At 56.6% G+C, this 12,866-nt stretch overlaps 1 protein-coding gene across 1 annotated transcript in view; it reads right to left on the bottom strand.

Annotated features, from left to right (window-relative positions):
* Positions 1-209: 209 nt before the first annotated feature.
* The window catches only part of NOTCH2 (notch 2), a 123,143-nt gene continuing 110,486 nt past the window's right edge, over positions 210-12,866 (bottom strand). The window contains 10 exon segments of the mRNA XM_006919824.2: positions 210-4,047; positions 4,049-4,770; positions 5,659-5,756; positions 6,383-6,530; positions 7,262-7,563; positions 8,197-8,365; positions 9,769-9,865; positions 10,279-10,489; positions 10,674-10,816; positions 11,384-11,731. Coding sequence (XP_006919886.1) covers positions 3,393-4,047; positions 4,049-4,770; positions 5,659-5,756; positions 6,383-6,530; positions 7,262-7,563; positions 8,197-8,365; positions 9,769-9,865; positions 10,279-10,489; positions 10,674-10,816; positions 11,384-11,731 — 2,893 coding nt within the window. The 3' untranslated portion in view covers positions 210-3,392.

The following is a 12,866-nucleotide window of genomic DNA, read 5'->3' on the forward strand; positions in this document are numbered from 1 at the left end:
AAAGGGACTCAGTGTTGTGATGCTTCCTATTGGACAGAAGTTTTTTCCTCAAAAGCACTGATTTACGATCTGCCCGGAGAAAGAAAGGGAGCCTAATGCTAGACTCTGCGGGACTCAGGATGAAGACTCCTAAGCAGACGAAGACAGCACGAGGCCCATCGCTGCAAGACCAGGGAAGCAGGAACGGAAAATAAAAACCGCCACGCCGCTGGACATGTCATCTTTTTTATTTTGTGATAAAAATGCTTTCATATAAATTTCATCTTAACTACCTTTAGAATGAAACATCGAAAAGTAAAAACAGTGTGCATGTTCCTTACTGTGTTCAGTCAGGAACATGCAGTCATTTTACTGGTTACTGGACTTCTCATACGCATATAGTATCACTCTTAAGGGAAATGTACACAGGGAAGGAGCCGTAGCACTGGAGAGCGAGGAACGGGAGCCTCAGGGCACAGAACGTGTCCTGGCAAATAGTCACCACGCATTCAACGTACTGGTTAAGGCCAAATTCCCCAAACCACCCGCCGACAAAACGTCACAACTTTGGTTCTTTTCTGTGCAAGAATTACGAACTAGCAAATTTAAAAGCAAGATGATGTGATGAGCATCACGGCTGATTTGCTTACACTAAAATCTTTAACTCTGTCTCTTTTCCCCTCAAACCTCCACCTCCCTGACCATTATGTAAGTCAGAAAATGACGCTTAGCGCAAAACAGAACACACGTATAAACAAAAAATCTATCCCCAGAGGCTGACAGGAGTCGAAGGAAGAACTTATAAAAATACAAATAAAGCAAAAATGGGGGGTTGACCTATACATGGCATAAAAGATGTCTCCTTAGATGTTAGTCTGCAGTACAGAACCCAGATGAGAAAGTGAGTCTCCATCTTACCTTTTGATTAGACATGATACAACTCAAGGGTCCTTAGCTCTAAGTGACTGACAAATGCTTGAACGGTGGTATCTTCCTCTTCATCACTGGAGCCTGTTGTCTGTAAAGGTGGCTTTCACATTTCCTCCCCTCAAACCCGAAGGAGTTCGAGGAGGAGAAACAAGCACATTAGGCCGACGCTGTGCTCGGGAAGGGAGGAGGTTATAAAAGGTCCAAGCCGCCGGGTCAGAGGCTGACACCTTCCGTACGGGGGGCTGGAACAGTGTGGCAGAGCAGGGCGGGTGCGGTGGGGTCCACGGTGCTTCACGCATATAGGTTCTCCACCTCTGTGCGTTTTCAAATGGGTCCGGGAGAGAGTCACCATTTAGAATGATAAAATGTGACACACTATGAATGGGGTTGGTAGAATGCCACGTGAGAGAATAAAATACAGAATCAACAACCTGTTGATATTAGAGCAGAACTAATTATTTTTGTTGTTTCATGAACTTGGGCAGGACTGAAAACTCTACCTGGAGACTGCCATGGTCCCAGACACACATGGCTTCTGTATGGGATCACGGACAGATAAACCAAGTTAAGTGAGAAGCGCTGATGACCACTCTCGGCCAAGGCAGGGGTGGAGACTATTACTCAAACCAAAACAAAGTAGGCAATTCACCTGTTATTGTAGAACTGATTTTCCAGGGGTCACATGGAACCAGGTAGATGTGACAGTGTGGCCACAGGACCAACTTTTTGCTGACTCGGGGAGAAGAGGAAGAAAATGATTGTCTTCCTGTCTCTAGTGTTGACTAGAAGGCTTCTGCCATTAAGAGGGTCAAGGAAGTCGCTAAGACCACAAATACAGAGTGACACGAGATGCACCTGCAATCTGGACGTGATGACAAGCACAGCGAGTCTGTAATTGTCCATTATCATCTACAAGGTGACTCTGGGAAAGGAAACGTCCCTGATAAGTGTGTGTTGGTTGTGCACAAGGAGCTCCACGAGTGCTTCAGCAAGAATGAGCAAAGGCCACCTCGGCCTGATAGGGCCTTAGAGGCCCTGAAGCCTTAAAGGCCCCTTCCCGCCTCATAGGGCTGGCTTGGGCTCCAGAAAACCAGACCAACCTTCTGTTTCCTTTATGTGAAAACCCCCGTGCCCAGTGAGAAGCTGCTGGGTGCACCAGGAACTCACACACCACCGTGTGGAAGGCAGACCAGCGAACGGGCCTGAGCGCACAAGGAGAATCATGAAGTAGAGGCTGTGATCGCCCCGTGGAGGGACGGCCACCGTCATGGGGTCCTTGAGCCAAGGGAGGCTCCATTCCAGATGGTGAGGGAATATCGGTTGAGACATTCTCTGTGAAGACGGATGGAAGGAAAGGATCAATGTAGAGATTAGCGTCATCGGCTGCATGAGTGAAGCAGCCCGAGGCTTCTAAGATGGGGTGACGGTGTCCTTCACACTGGCAGTCAGTGCCACGCCCGGCAGGAAGGGAGGGGACCGTCAGCGGGTGTCACTTCTTACGGCAGTTAGCTTATCTCTCGGCCAGGTCAACAGTCCAAATCTGTTTTGGTTTGGTTTTCAAGGGGGTCATGGTACCAACACTGCCAAGGAGAAACCGTCACACCGACTGGGCCCACACGGGGAAAAGCAACCGATGCGCATCCTCCCCGCTATAAAGTCTGTCCGAAGCCCCGCGTGCAGGCTGGAGAATTAGGCGCAGCTTCTTGAAGGGGTCTCTTGTCTAGAAACTGGGTTCCAGGAAAGATATTTTGCTCCCCTTCGTCTTCAAGGAAATGCTGTCGCGGAGGAGAAGGCAATGTGTCCATCTGCTAAAGAAACGTACTAGAGAGGTGTATGCTGAGAACCATGACCAAATAAACCCTGTGGGACTTCCAGGGACGCTGGGAAAGAGGAGAGGGAGAGGAGGCTGAAGTTACGTTCCGGGCAGGAATGAGGAAAGCACAAGGCCACGCGCGCCCCATGACGTGCTGGTGGGGCGACGGCCCACAGGGAGGTGCGACAATTAAAGCACCAAATGAAGTCGAAAACGTCCGGGGACGAGAGGATGAGATGCGTCAATTCGGCTGGAATTCCGGGGCGTGACCCCGGCAGGGCTCTACTGAGGAATGTTCTCGTGGATGTGGCAGAAGCCCCCAGGGCGAAAACGCAGTCCCAGCGTTTGTGTCTGTGCTGCGACAGGCACCCATCGAGTCTCCGAGTACGACAGTAAACACGGTTCCACGTCTTGTGTTCTGCTTGCACGTCCATGAACTTGGCTTGATGGGCAAGACATCGGAAGGGGCCTTGTCCCTTCCCCTGGAAAACCCTGTAAAGACCCAGTGGCACTGCTAAGATTGCTCCCTGTCACAGGGAAGAGCATCTCCTTCCTCCCGCTCCCGGAAGCTGGTTCCAGAGGTTTCTTCATTTCTCTCCCGGATGACCTTCATTTGTCCCAGCAGCATTTACCAGAGGCAGTTCTGCGTCTGCCCCGGAGGCGGACTCTTTCACGCGTAAACCTGCATGTTGCTGGGCGGTGGCTCAGACATGTGTGTCCCGGGTCCCCGCTGACCTCCTCCAGCGCCCCCGGGAGTGGGGCTGGTGGTCACGTCTGACCAGTCAGAAGCAGAGTGGGGTGAGGAACTTGACCACTGGTCAGGAGACTCTGGGGACGGGGTCAGGTAGGGATGCTCGCCCTGGAGGTGACCACTGTGACTGGGCGTTCGCTCAGCCGCACTCGAGGACGCGTAGCTGTGCTGGGAAGGGGGCGTGGGGTACTTGCCCACAGAGGCCGGAAAGGGGTGGTAGGTCGGGAGGATGGTCTGCGGGACCTGCCCGTCCTGCTGGGGCATCATGGCGGCGGGGAAAGCCATGCTGGGCAAACGAGCCATTTCCGGAATCTGGTACATGGCGGGCAGGGAGCCTGCAACAGCTGGAGGGCAGCTGGCCTGAGGCTGGGCTGTCCCAGCCGGTGGGGTGATACTGCCCTTGGGAATGAGCTGGAAAGTCACGATGGGGGGCAGGGGCTCCCGAGGGGCGGCCACGTGCTTCCCCTCGGGCAGCCTGCTCTGGGGAGCTATGCCGGCGGGGGCGCCCTCGGCTGGAGCCAGGACCATGCCGAACACCTCGCTGTACTGCGTCTCATTCATCTCCATGCGCTCCCGGGGCGGGGACCGGGTGCAGCCTGCCCATGCTCCCCGCAGCGCCGCTGCCCGGGGGCACCATGTGGTGGTGGGACAGCAGCTGGCTCACCGAGGGCAGTGTGGTGCCGGCCCCATGAGCCAAAGGCTGGATCTCGTGAAGGCCGGAGAAGGACAGCGCGTGCTGCGCGTGGACCGGGCCAGGGGGCGCGGCAGCAGCCAGCAGAGGGCTGGGGGAGGCCTGCAGGAGGCCGGGGGACGTGATCATCGGGGAGGACGTGGTGTCAGACACATACGTGTGAGGGGACTCTAGGGAATCGACCGGGGATAGTGTCACTGAGCTCTCGGACAGCTGGCCCTTGTCACTCAGAGACTTCTTCCTCCTGCTTCCCTTGGCCTCCTTGGCCTCCTTGGCGAGGTTAGGGAGGCTGGCGGGCATGGCGTTCTTGGCGTTGGGCCGTCTAGGCTTCTTGCCCATCGGGGTGTGCTTGAGACTGAGGAAAGGTCTGTTGGGCCCGCAGATGACCGGCGACAGAGCGGAAGTGAGCACGGTGCCCGGAGGGCTGGGCGTCACGTTGTGCTCGTCCAGGAGGCGCACGATGTCGTGGTGCATGCGGTCCCGGGCCACGTCCCGGGGGAGGCGGTCCATGTGGTCCGTGATGTCTCGGTTGGCAAAGTGGTCCAACAGGATCTTGGCTGCTTCGTAGCTTCCCTCTCGGGCAGCGAGAAACAGAGGCGTCTCTTCCTACAGGAAAGGCCCACAATGGCACGGCTCAGCCACGCTTCCGACTGTCGCAGTGCTTCTCACGCTCCTGTTACTGTCACCCCCTTAGACGTTTTTCCCCAAACTGTCTCCCCACGTAAAAATTTAATACCGCAGACAAACTGCACGTCTAGCTATGTGCCGAATGGATACCTGTGCTTTACACGTAAAAAGAGAAAGACTGTTTCACTCCTCCCCAAGAACTGACTTTGCCTCACTGAGGCGACACCTTCTCCGTCGGGACCGTGCGAAATAAAGGGTGCCCCTGAGCCAGAGCCACGTAAAAGAGCGCCGAGCTTATCAACCGACGGGGCTGCGGGGGGAAGGATCAGAAAGAAGACAGGCAGGAGGGGAAGGACTGGGGAAAACAAGAGAAAGTTAAAGAAAGCAGAGAAAAAACATGCAGAAAAAACAAGAAAGGACAAAAAGAGGAGAAAAGAGAGAATAAAAGAGAAGATGAGCCAGGGCGGGGAAGCGTGACCCACCGCGCAGAGGAGGAAAAGCAAACAGGGCGCGTCCCGGCGTCCACGAGCAGAGGGAAGGAGCAGCAGGAGAAAGGGCCGGGCCCACGAACGGAACGGAACGGAACGCGAAAGGCGGGGAGCGGGACTCGCAGGGGAGCAAGGCCAAGCAGGCGACGCCCAAGTTCTTTACAGGACGGCCTGGTGCACAGTGGGGGCTGAGCAGGCAGAGGGCTCGACCCTGACCCTTCCCTGGACAGGCCGATGCCTTTGCTCCGGCTCTGTGGACCCCGTTCCTGTCCCCCCTCTGTGTCTCTACTTATCACGAGGGGGCGATGGGAGGAAAGGGAAGGCCCTACGTTCTGAGGCGCCGCCTCGCCTGCCCCCCGGCTCGGAGCCCAGACCGTACCTTGTTGTCCTGCATGTCTCGGTTGGCCCCATTTTTCAACAGCAAAAGGGTCGCCTCCACGTTATTGACAGCGGCTGCCCAGTGAAGAGCAGATTTTCCTGCATGGAAGAACAATTGTATCAGCAGACAGAGGAGAGAGACGTGTCCTACTCCTGGTGTGAGGAAGCATCGTGACTTGTACAAGGAAGCCTTGAACTTCCCGGAGCGCGGCAGGAAGCTGGCTCTCCGTGGGGGCCCATAGGGCAAACCTGAGCATCGTCTTCCTTTGCTCTGTTCTAGGAATACTTCGGTACAGGCTGCTTATCCTTCAGAAGACTTCTAGGGGAAGGGATCATTGTCTGTGGCCCCGTCCTCCCCATGGCAGAATCTACGCTGCCACACACTGGCGACAATAACCTTATTGGGCTCTCACAATGCCCCCAGTGAGTTCGGTCTCCTAAGTCCCTCTAGCAATAGTGGATGCCAGGGCACCCGCACGGGTAGGCCTTTTCCGAGGTCTGAAACCTGCGCTACAGTCCCTTCCCATCTTTATCCTCAGACCCGCTGCTCAGTCCTCTGAGCTCAGTATGTTACAAGGAAGAATGAATGAATGAATGGACGGACGGACGGACGGACAGTGGATCTGGATCTGAGACGGGTCTTTGAGGGTCAGATAACCATGCTCCCCGCCCCCTTAGAGGCACGCTCTGCAGGTCAGACTCGAACGCCTGCCTCCCGCCCCTACCATGGTCGTCCACCGCGTTCACGTCTGCTTGGCAGCTGATCAGCTCTGCCACCATTCCCTCCACGGCCAGGCGAGCGGCCAGGATCAGGGGTGTGGTGCCGTCATTCATCCTGGCATCTAGGTCGGTTACTCGGTTGCGGATCAGAATCTACCGGAAGAGAAAGTACGGGAGAGAGAGTCACCTGGGTAAAGGGTACGATGAAGCTAAGAGAAGACGCGAGGGCATCGCAGCTGACGCTGCACTGTGAGTTCCTGGAGAAATTACGAGAAATGTCTTGTCATTTTCGTGCCCGAGTTTCTACCACAGTCAAGCGACAAACGTTTGCTGAACGAATGAATGAATGAGTGAGTGAACGAGCGAGTGAACAGAGGGATGCTCGAGACAGCGGCTCATGCAAAGTGAAGCACGGCTCCTGTCCACGGAAAGAAGAGGAGGGTGGGAAGACGGCACCGCCTCAATGACGATGCACGTTTAAGACAGTTCACAACGCTTCCAATTTCTTCACCAGGGGAGCACACCCAGAACGCACGTCGAGACCGCCTGGGAGCAGGCGGAGACCCAGACGCTCAGATACACCCACAGGCAGCAGCGGACACCGTCAGAGACTTCGTGGCAGGCATCGCTCCCGTCTGATCTGCACGTGTGGGAGGAGCTCTGGCACATCAGAAAAACACGGAGATGAAAAATCAGAAGACCGCTGTCGCCTGTCACCGTCTGGCTGTGGACAATCAGGTCAGTTGCCCTGCCTCCCTGTTCGCTTTTCCGTCTCGCAAGCATGACTCCGCCATCGGCCTCGTTCTCTCAAGAATCACTGAATGACCGTAACAGGATGAGACGTTCTAGACCCACAGGGAGCCAGCTCTTCCCCATGTGCTCACCTGGAAGACACCCTGGGCGTCCGCTGCCACTGCAGCGTGCAGAGGGCAGCGGCCCATGTTGTCCTGGGCGTTGGCGTCTGCGCCCGCGTCCAGGAGGCGCTTGGCGGCGTCCGCCCTCGAGTAGCGGGCTGCAAGGTGCAGGGCCATCTCGCCGGTCCGGTCCGTCTGGGCCTGGAGGCTGGCGCCCTGGTAGACCAGGTCCGTGATGATGTTGGCCGAAGAGTCCTCCGCGTCTTCGTCTTCGTCGCTCACGTCTGAGCTGCCTCCTCGGAGAGAAGCCAGCATCAGGGGGGTGCACCCATCTACAAGAAGGAAGATGCCAACAGTACTCAAGGAGGAGAAGGACATGCACATTTGTTAATCCTTAGTGGAACAGTTCAACCGGAGTAAAGGATTCCGACTGGGAAAAGACCCTGTGCTTCTGGTGCTAACGGGCGGTTCGTTACTCATGTGCCACCTCCTTTTCCTCTGATAATGTCCTTTCTGTGAAGAGCAACGGGGAAACGAGTCTTTCCAAGCTGGGGGTTCTTCTCTAAGTACAGCCAGTTTTCCTGTTTAAGTTCCTAAGTGCTATGCTTCTTTAAAAGGGGCAACATTTAAAAATGTCCACTAGTAATAGAACTGTAGGCACTAAGGTATCAGCTAAGCTAATTCCCTGTCCTTCTGCTTGGGGTATTATTTTTCTATCCTATTAAAACCCATCCCACAGAATCGGCCTATTTGCTCTCAGGCACGCTGCGTGCGAAGCAATGCGAAATCCTCCTCCTCCTCCCCACACGAGCTTCTGTGTTCTGCTTGCCTGTATTCCTCAAGCCTTCGTTTCCTTTGTGCAATGGGCAGGGGGCAATCACCAAGCAGGACAAGCAGGGGAATGCCAACAACACAGAACCGAGGGCAGCCGTGGTCTGGGGGAGGGGGACGGCGAGGGTGCTGACCTGGGCCCCGGACGTTCACGTCCAGCACGTCCACCTCCTGCTCGGCCTGAGGAGGGGTGAGAGCCAGCGACGGAGTCCTACGGATGTCTGCGGCTTCGAGGTGCTGCTGTGTCCACGGACGTCGGTCAATGGGATCATCTTCTTCCGAGAGCAAAGCCTCATCTTCAGCCTGAAAGGGGAAGACAGCTGTCCCCATCGGCCTGGCCCAGCACCGGGAACTGCGAGCATGGAGCTGTCCGGGAACTGTGAGCATGGAGCTGTCCGGTCCTGCGCCCAGGCCCCTCTGTCCTCCCCACGGCCCTCACGCCATGGCTCCTGTCCACCTGTCTTGTATCGTCTGTACGGCCCTCCCAACCTCCTCATCTCAAACTCTGGGCTTCAGCCTTAACATGCGACCCGTCCTACCTGTGCTACCTATGGCCCCCCGAGCATCATTTTCTTGCTTCTGGGCTTTGCTCACGCTGTCCCCTCTGCCTACCAAGGTCTCTCCCAATTCCTTATCTGAACTGACTCCTACCTGCCCTTCAAATACACATAGACTTTAATTCCTCTTGTTGGTACTAGAAAGCACACTCTGCTTACCTCTACCTGACTGACCACAGGTTTGGTGCTCATTGGGGACGACACAACTGTCGCCACCACTAGACTGTGAGGTCCCCGAGAACAGGGAGCGAGCCTGGCTCGCGGCGGCCGCCCGCACTGCACACAGCGCCCAGCACACCACGAGCACTCAGGAGCTATTTTCTGAGCAATAGTTGTTATGATTTAAAAAGCAGCTACGCTTTATTGAATATTTAATATACGACAGAAAAGAGGCAAAGCACTTGACACGTGTCACTGCATCTAATTCTCACCACGACCCAGAGGAAAGAATTACTCTTACCCCCATTTTATAGTTAAGGGTAATTAAGTACAAAGAGGTTAAATAAGCTGCTAGCTACTAAGTAGAAAAGTTTGGGACCCGAGTCCAGTTCAGACTGAGACTCAGCAATGTTCTTGGCTGTTGTGCCGTGCTGCGTGCCTGCTTCCTCAGGCTGCCTTAGAATATCCGTGGGACACACACATGCCCCAGGCACAGACGGACGGACAGCCACAGACGGACAGACAGTCTCCTTTCCACATCGGCCGTGTCCGGTCTACCTCTTACTTCTAAATGGTTTTAAGTTTCCTGGGCTCCCGGTGAGAAGCCTCCACACTTAATGGCTGCTGGCTTTCTCCCACTGTTTAGTTCCACCTTCCCTTCCAGAAGGAGACGAGCCCAGACAAGATACAGGAGAGGTCTGGCCACGAAGGAAGTTGCTACTTACACACCTTATTCGACTACCATCTGCACGATACCGGAGGGAGAGGCACGTTTGTTTGGTTATTCTGAGAGTTCTTACTAAAAAGTGTGTAACCCGAGACCATCGACAATCTAAGGATTCCAGCCTTCCATGGTGACGTGGGACATCACTGCCTGGGCAACGCGTACAGACCGCCACTCGCCTGTGGGACACTCTGGCTACCCAGCACAGCAATTTGAAACGTGACCAGGTAACGGTGACAGCGATGGTTCTACCATGGCCGACTCACCTTGGCTTTCTTTGCCTGGGGCCCTTCATCGTCGACCCAGTGCTCACTCGTTCCCGAACCAATCAGATTAGCCTCTGACACTTGCACGGAGAGGTTTCTGATAGGACAGGATTGTGAAGGGGACAAACGAGAGCAGAGGTGACGTCATCAGCCAACATCGCAGTTTCCAATACTTTTCCCGCCATGCCACACTCCCACTGTCAGACTGTCAGGGGCCTCGGCCCAGAAAGGATGGCCGGCATTTTCAACCCGAGGAGACATCCTTTCCTTTCCCACTGATCCAGAGCTTACGACCACAGGGCCTGGACACAGGAGCTGACACCAGGGTGACGGCGCGTCCGTGACGGAAGCGCCCGGGCTCCGGGTGCGTTTCCACCGCGTTCGGGACGCACGACCGCGTGGCGTGGCCAGAGCTCAGAATTTAAGATCGTGACGCGCCACGATCTGCCCTTCGGTCTACCCCGCTCATTCCCCGTGACGAGCAGCTCGCCGGTGCAGGCTCGCTCTTACTTCAGCCCCACGGCGTCCTGTCCCACTGGCTCACGGCGCTTGTGATTGCTGGAGTCCCGGCGCAGGGTAAACCCTTCGGGCAGCCAGAGGGAGCCATGCTTCCGCTTCCGCTTCGCCATGATCACCCCCAGCAGGAGGATGAACAGGATGATGACGACGGCGACGGCAAGCAGGTAGAGCAGCTGAGTGGGTCTGGGAGGCAAGGATTCACCTGAAAGGCAGGGAGACGGGGAAGCGCCCATGGGACACGCGCTGCTCGGCCTCAGCTTTGCGTGTATTTAGAGGGCGGCTTCGGCCTCGCCGGCCCCGAAAAATAGAGCTGTGCCCTTTTCTCTTTGCCCCCAGGCGACACCCCCCACCCCTCAATACTTCCTCCTTAACGGCGGTCTACTCACTGACGACAGACACAAGAGGGTAGGACAGGGTCCCCTGGATGGCGTGAGAAGCCAGCAGAGCTGCTGCCGCGTCTGTGTTCTTGAAGCACTGGTCTGAATCCTGAACGCACTGGCGGTTGTCAATTTCCAGAAACACCTTAGAGCTGGGGGAGCCGGGGAGAAGACGAGGCGGGGCGGAGGTGAGTGAGCTGAGTCAGGAGTCGCGTGAGCCCGCCTTCCTCACCTTAGCGTCGGCCTCCCCAGCTCGGTGACGCTGCCTCCTCTAGAAAGAGCTCGGAAATGACAGTATTGTCCCTTTGGGCCCTGAACACTAATTCCCACTTGGGAGACGTCGTGCCTGCCTTGGGCGGGCTGAGGCCGAGCCTCTAACTCAGGCAGCACCGGTGGGAAAGCGATGACGAACACAGCAGGTGTCGCCGCTCCAGGGGTTCCAGGCGACCCCGGCACAACGTCGGAGCTTCTAGCACTCGAGAGGCCACCCTGGCACCCCGCCTGCCGCTTGCTCCCGCCCTCCTTCCAGGATCCTGAGATCAAGGCAGACCCGTGCCCCTGGACACAAATCCGGGGATGACGCCTTCGTTGCACGTGGTAGGCGGCTCCATTTATCTGAGCTTTACATTTTTATAGGTTCAGTTACAACGTCTCCTGTGTATCAAAGTGCTCGACTTTATAAGGTTAAGTTCTAAGAACTCCAAAAAGCAAACACCTACCCGTCCACCTCCTGTTCGTCATCGTCGGGAAGGGACCTGCGTGTCATCCTCTGCTTCTTCATGGCGGCTGACCTCTCGCCGTAGTAAGGGTAGACCATGAGGTCCCCCTGGGCGTCCCGTTTGATGCGCAGGTTGGTGTGCAGCAGGGTGCCCAGCGCCCGCAGGAAGCTGCGAGCATCCTGGAGCAGCTGCTCAGGTGGCAGCAGCACCACGATGACCAGGGTCCCCTCTGCCAGGTTCTCGGGCTGGTCGGCAGCACAGTCCAGCCCGTCCCAGCCACACTCCTCGCTGTTGCACCCCTGGTCACAGTGGTTGTCCTTGAAGTGATCTGCGCAGTATTTGTCATACCTGGGCAGGGGGAGGCAGAGGAAGCAAGGGGCTCGGGTTAGACTGAAACTGTCTGGCTTTCTGCCGGGAACGGCCGAGGAGTTTCCTCCCCGTCTTCTGTGGCCCAGGTCAGGGCCTCTGGGAACGCCTCGAGAAGCCATCGTGAATCTCCCCCTCCCCCTGACATCGGGGAGTGCATGCAGTCCACGGCCACGACACCAGTGAGGGCTCCCTGCACGACAAACCACTGCGGGCTCACTATGCCTCACGGGCTCACGGCCCCCGGCAGCTCATAACCTTAGGTCAGATTTGTAAACAAAGCTGCATCCCTGAAATGGAAATCGGCCGGTCAGGCTTCCTCCTCTATTTTTGTACCTACTGCCCCTGGGGCGGTAACACTGGGCTTTCGGAAGCAACAGGTGCCTCTCGAATGTGCCTCTCGAAATGGATGCACAGCCCCGAACTACCCAGAGTCGCTACACCGCGGACCATGTCCATATGGCCTATTCCTTTCCCAGCCGAGACCGGATCCCAACTGTGGAGGGCGGCGGGGAGACCAGATCCAACCGTACGGCCCCTTTCAGACACCGGGAAAAAGAAACCGAGTCCCCAAAGCTAAACGACGCACAAACCACTTCACCCACACCCTCCTCTCCTCCCCCACCCCGCCCTTGCCGGTGACGCCGTGGGGAACGCCACCAACACCCACGCAGCGAGGACAGAGGGGACGCAGGGCGGGATGTGCTCCGGCCGGCTCTTTCACGCCGCAGGTGTCAGTTCCCTCACCTGCGAAAGGCCGAACAACACCGAGGCCTCCAGGCCTCGCGAGGCTGTTAATTCGTGGGGTCAAATGGGGTGGCTGAGAGAACAGGACAGGTGCTCTGCAGAGCATAAGCCCCACGACAGCAGCCGTGACGACCGGGAGGCTCGCGCGGCCCGACCCGGCGTGCGCCTCCTGAGCAATCTAGCCGCGGAAACCCAGCCTCGGGGAAAAGAAGGGGTGAAGAGAGAGAGAGGTACAGACCTTTCCGTCCATCCCGCAGGCAGGTTATGTGGGAGGCGGCCTGCCAGTGGCTGTCACCACTTCCAAACGTTATCTCCCACGGGGCCGTGAGAGCAGCAGGTGAGAAGGCAGAAAGAGGCAGAGAGAGGGTGG

Source organism: Pteropus alecto, unplaced genomic scaffold, assembly GCF_000325575.1.
Source record: "Pteropus alecto unplaced genomic scaffold, ASM32557v1 scaffold106, whole genome shotgun sequence".
NCBI classification, from domain to species: Eukaryota; Metazoa; Chordata; class Mammalia; order Chiroptera; family Pteropodidae; genus Pteropus; species Pteropus alecto.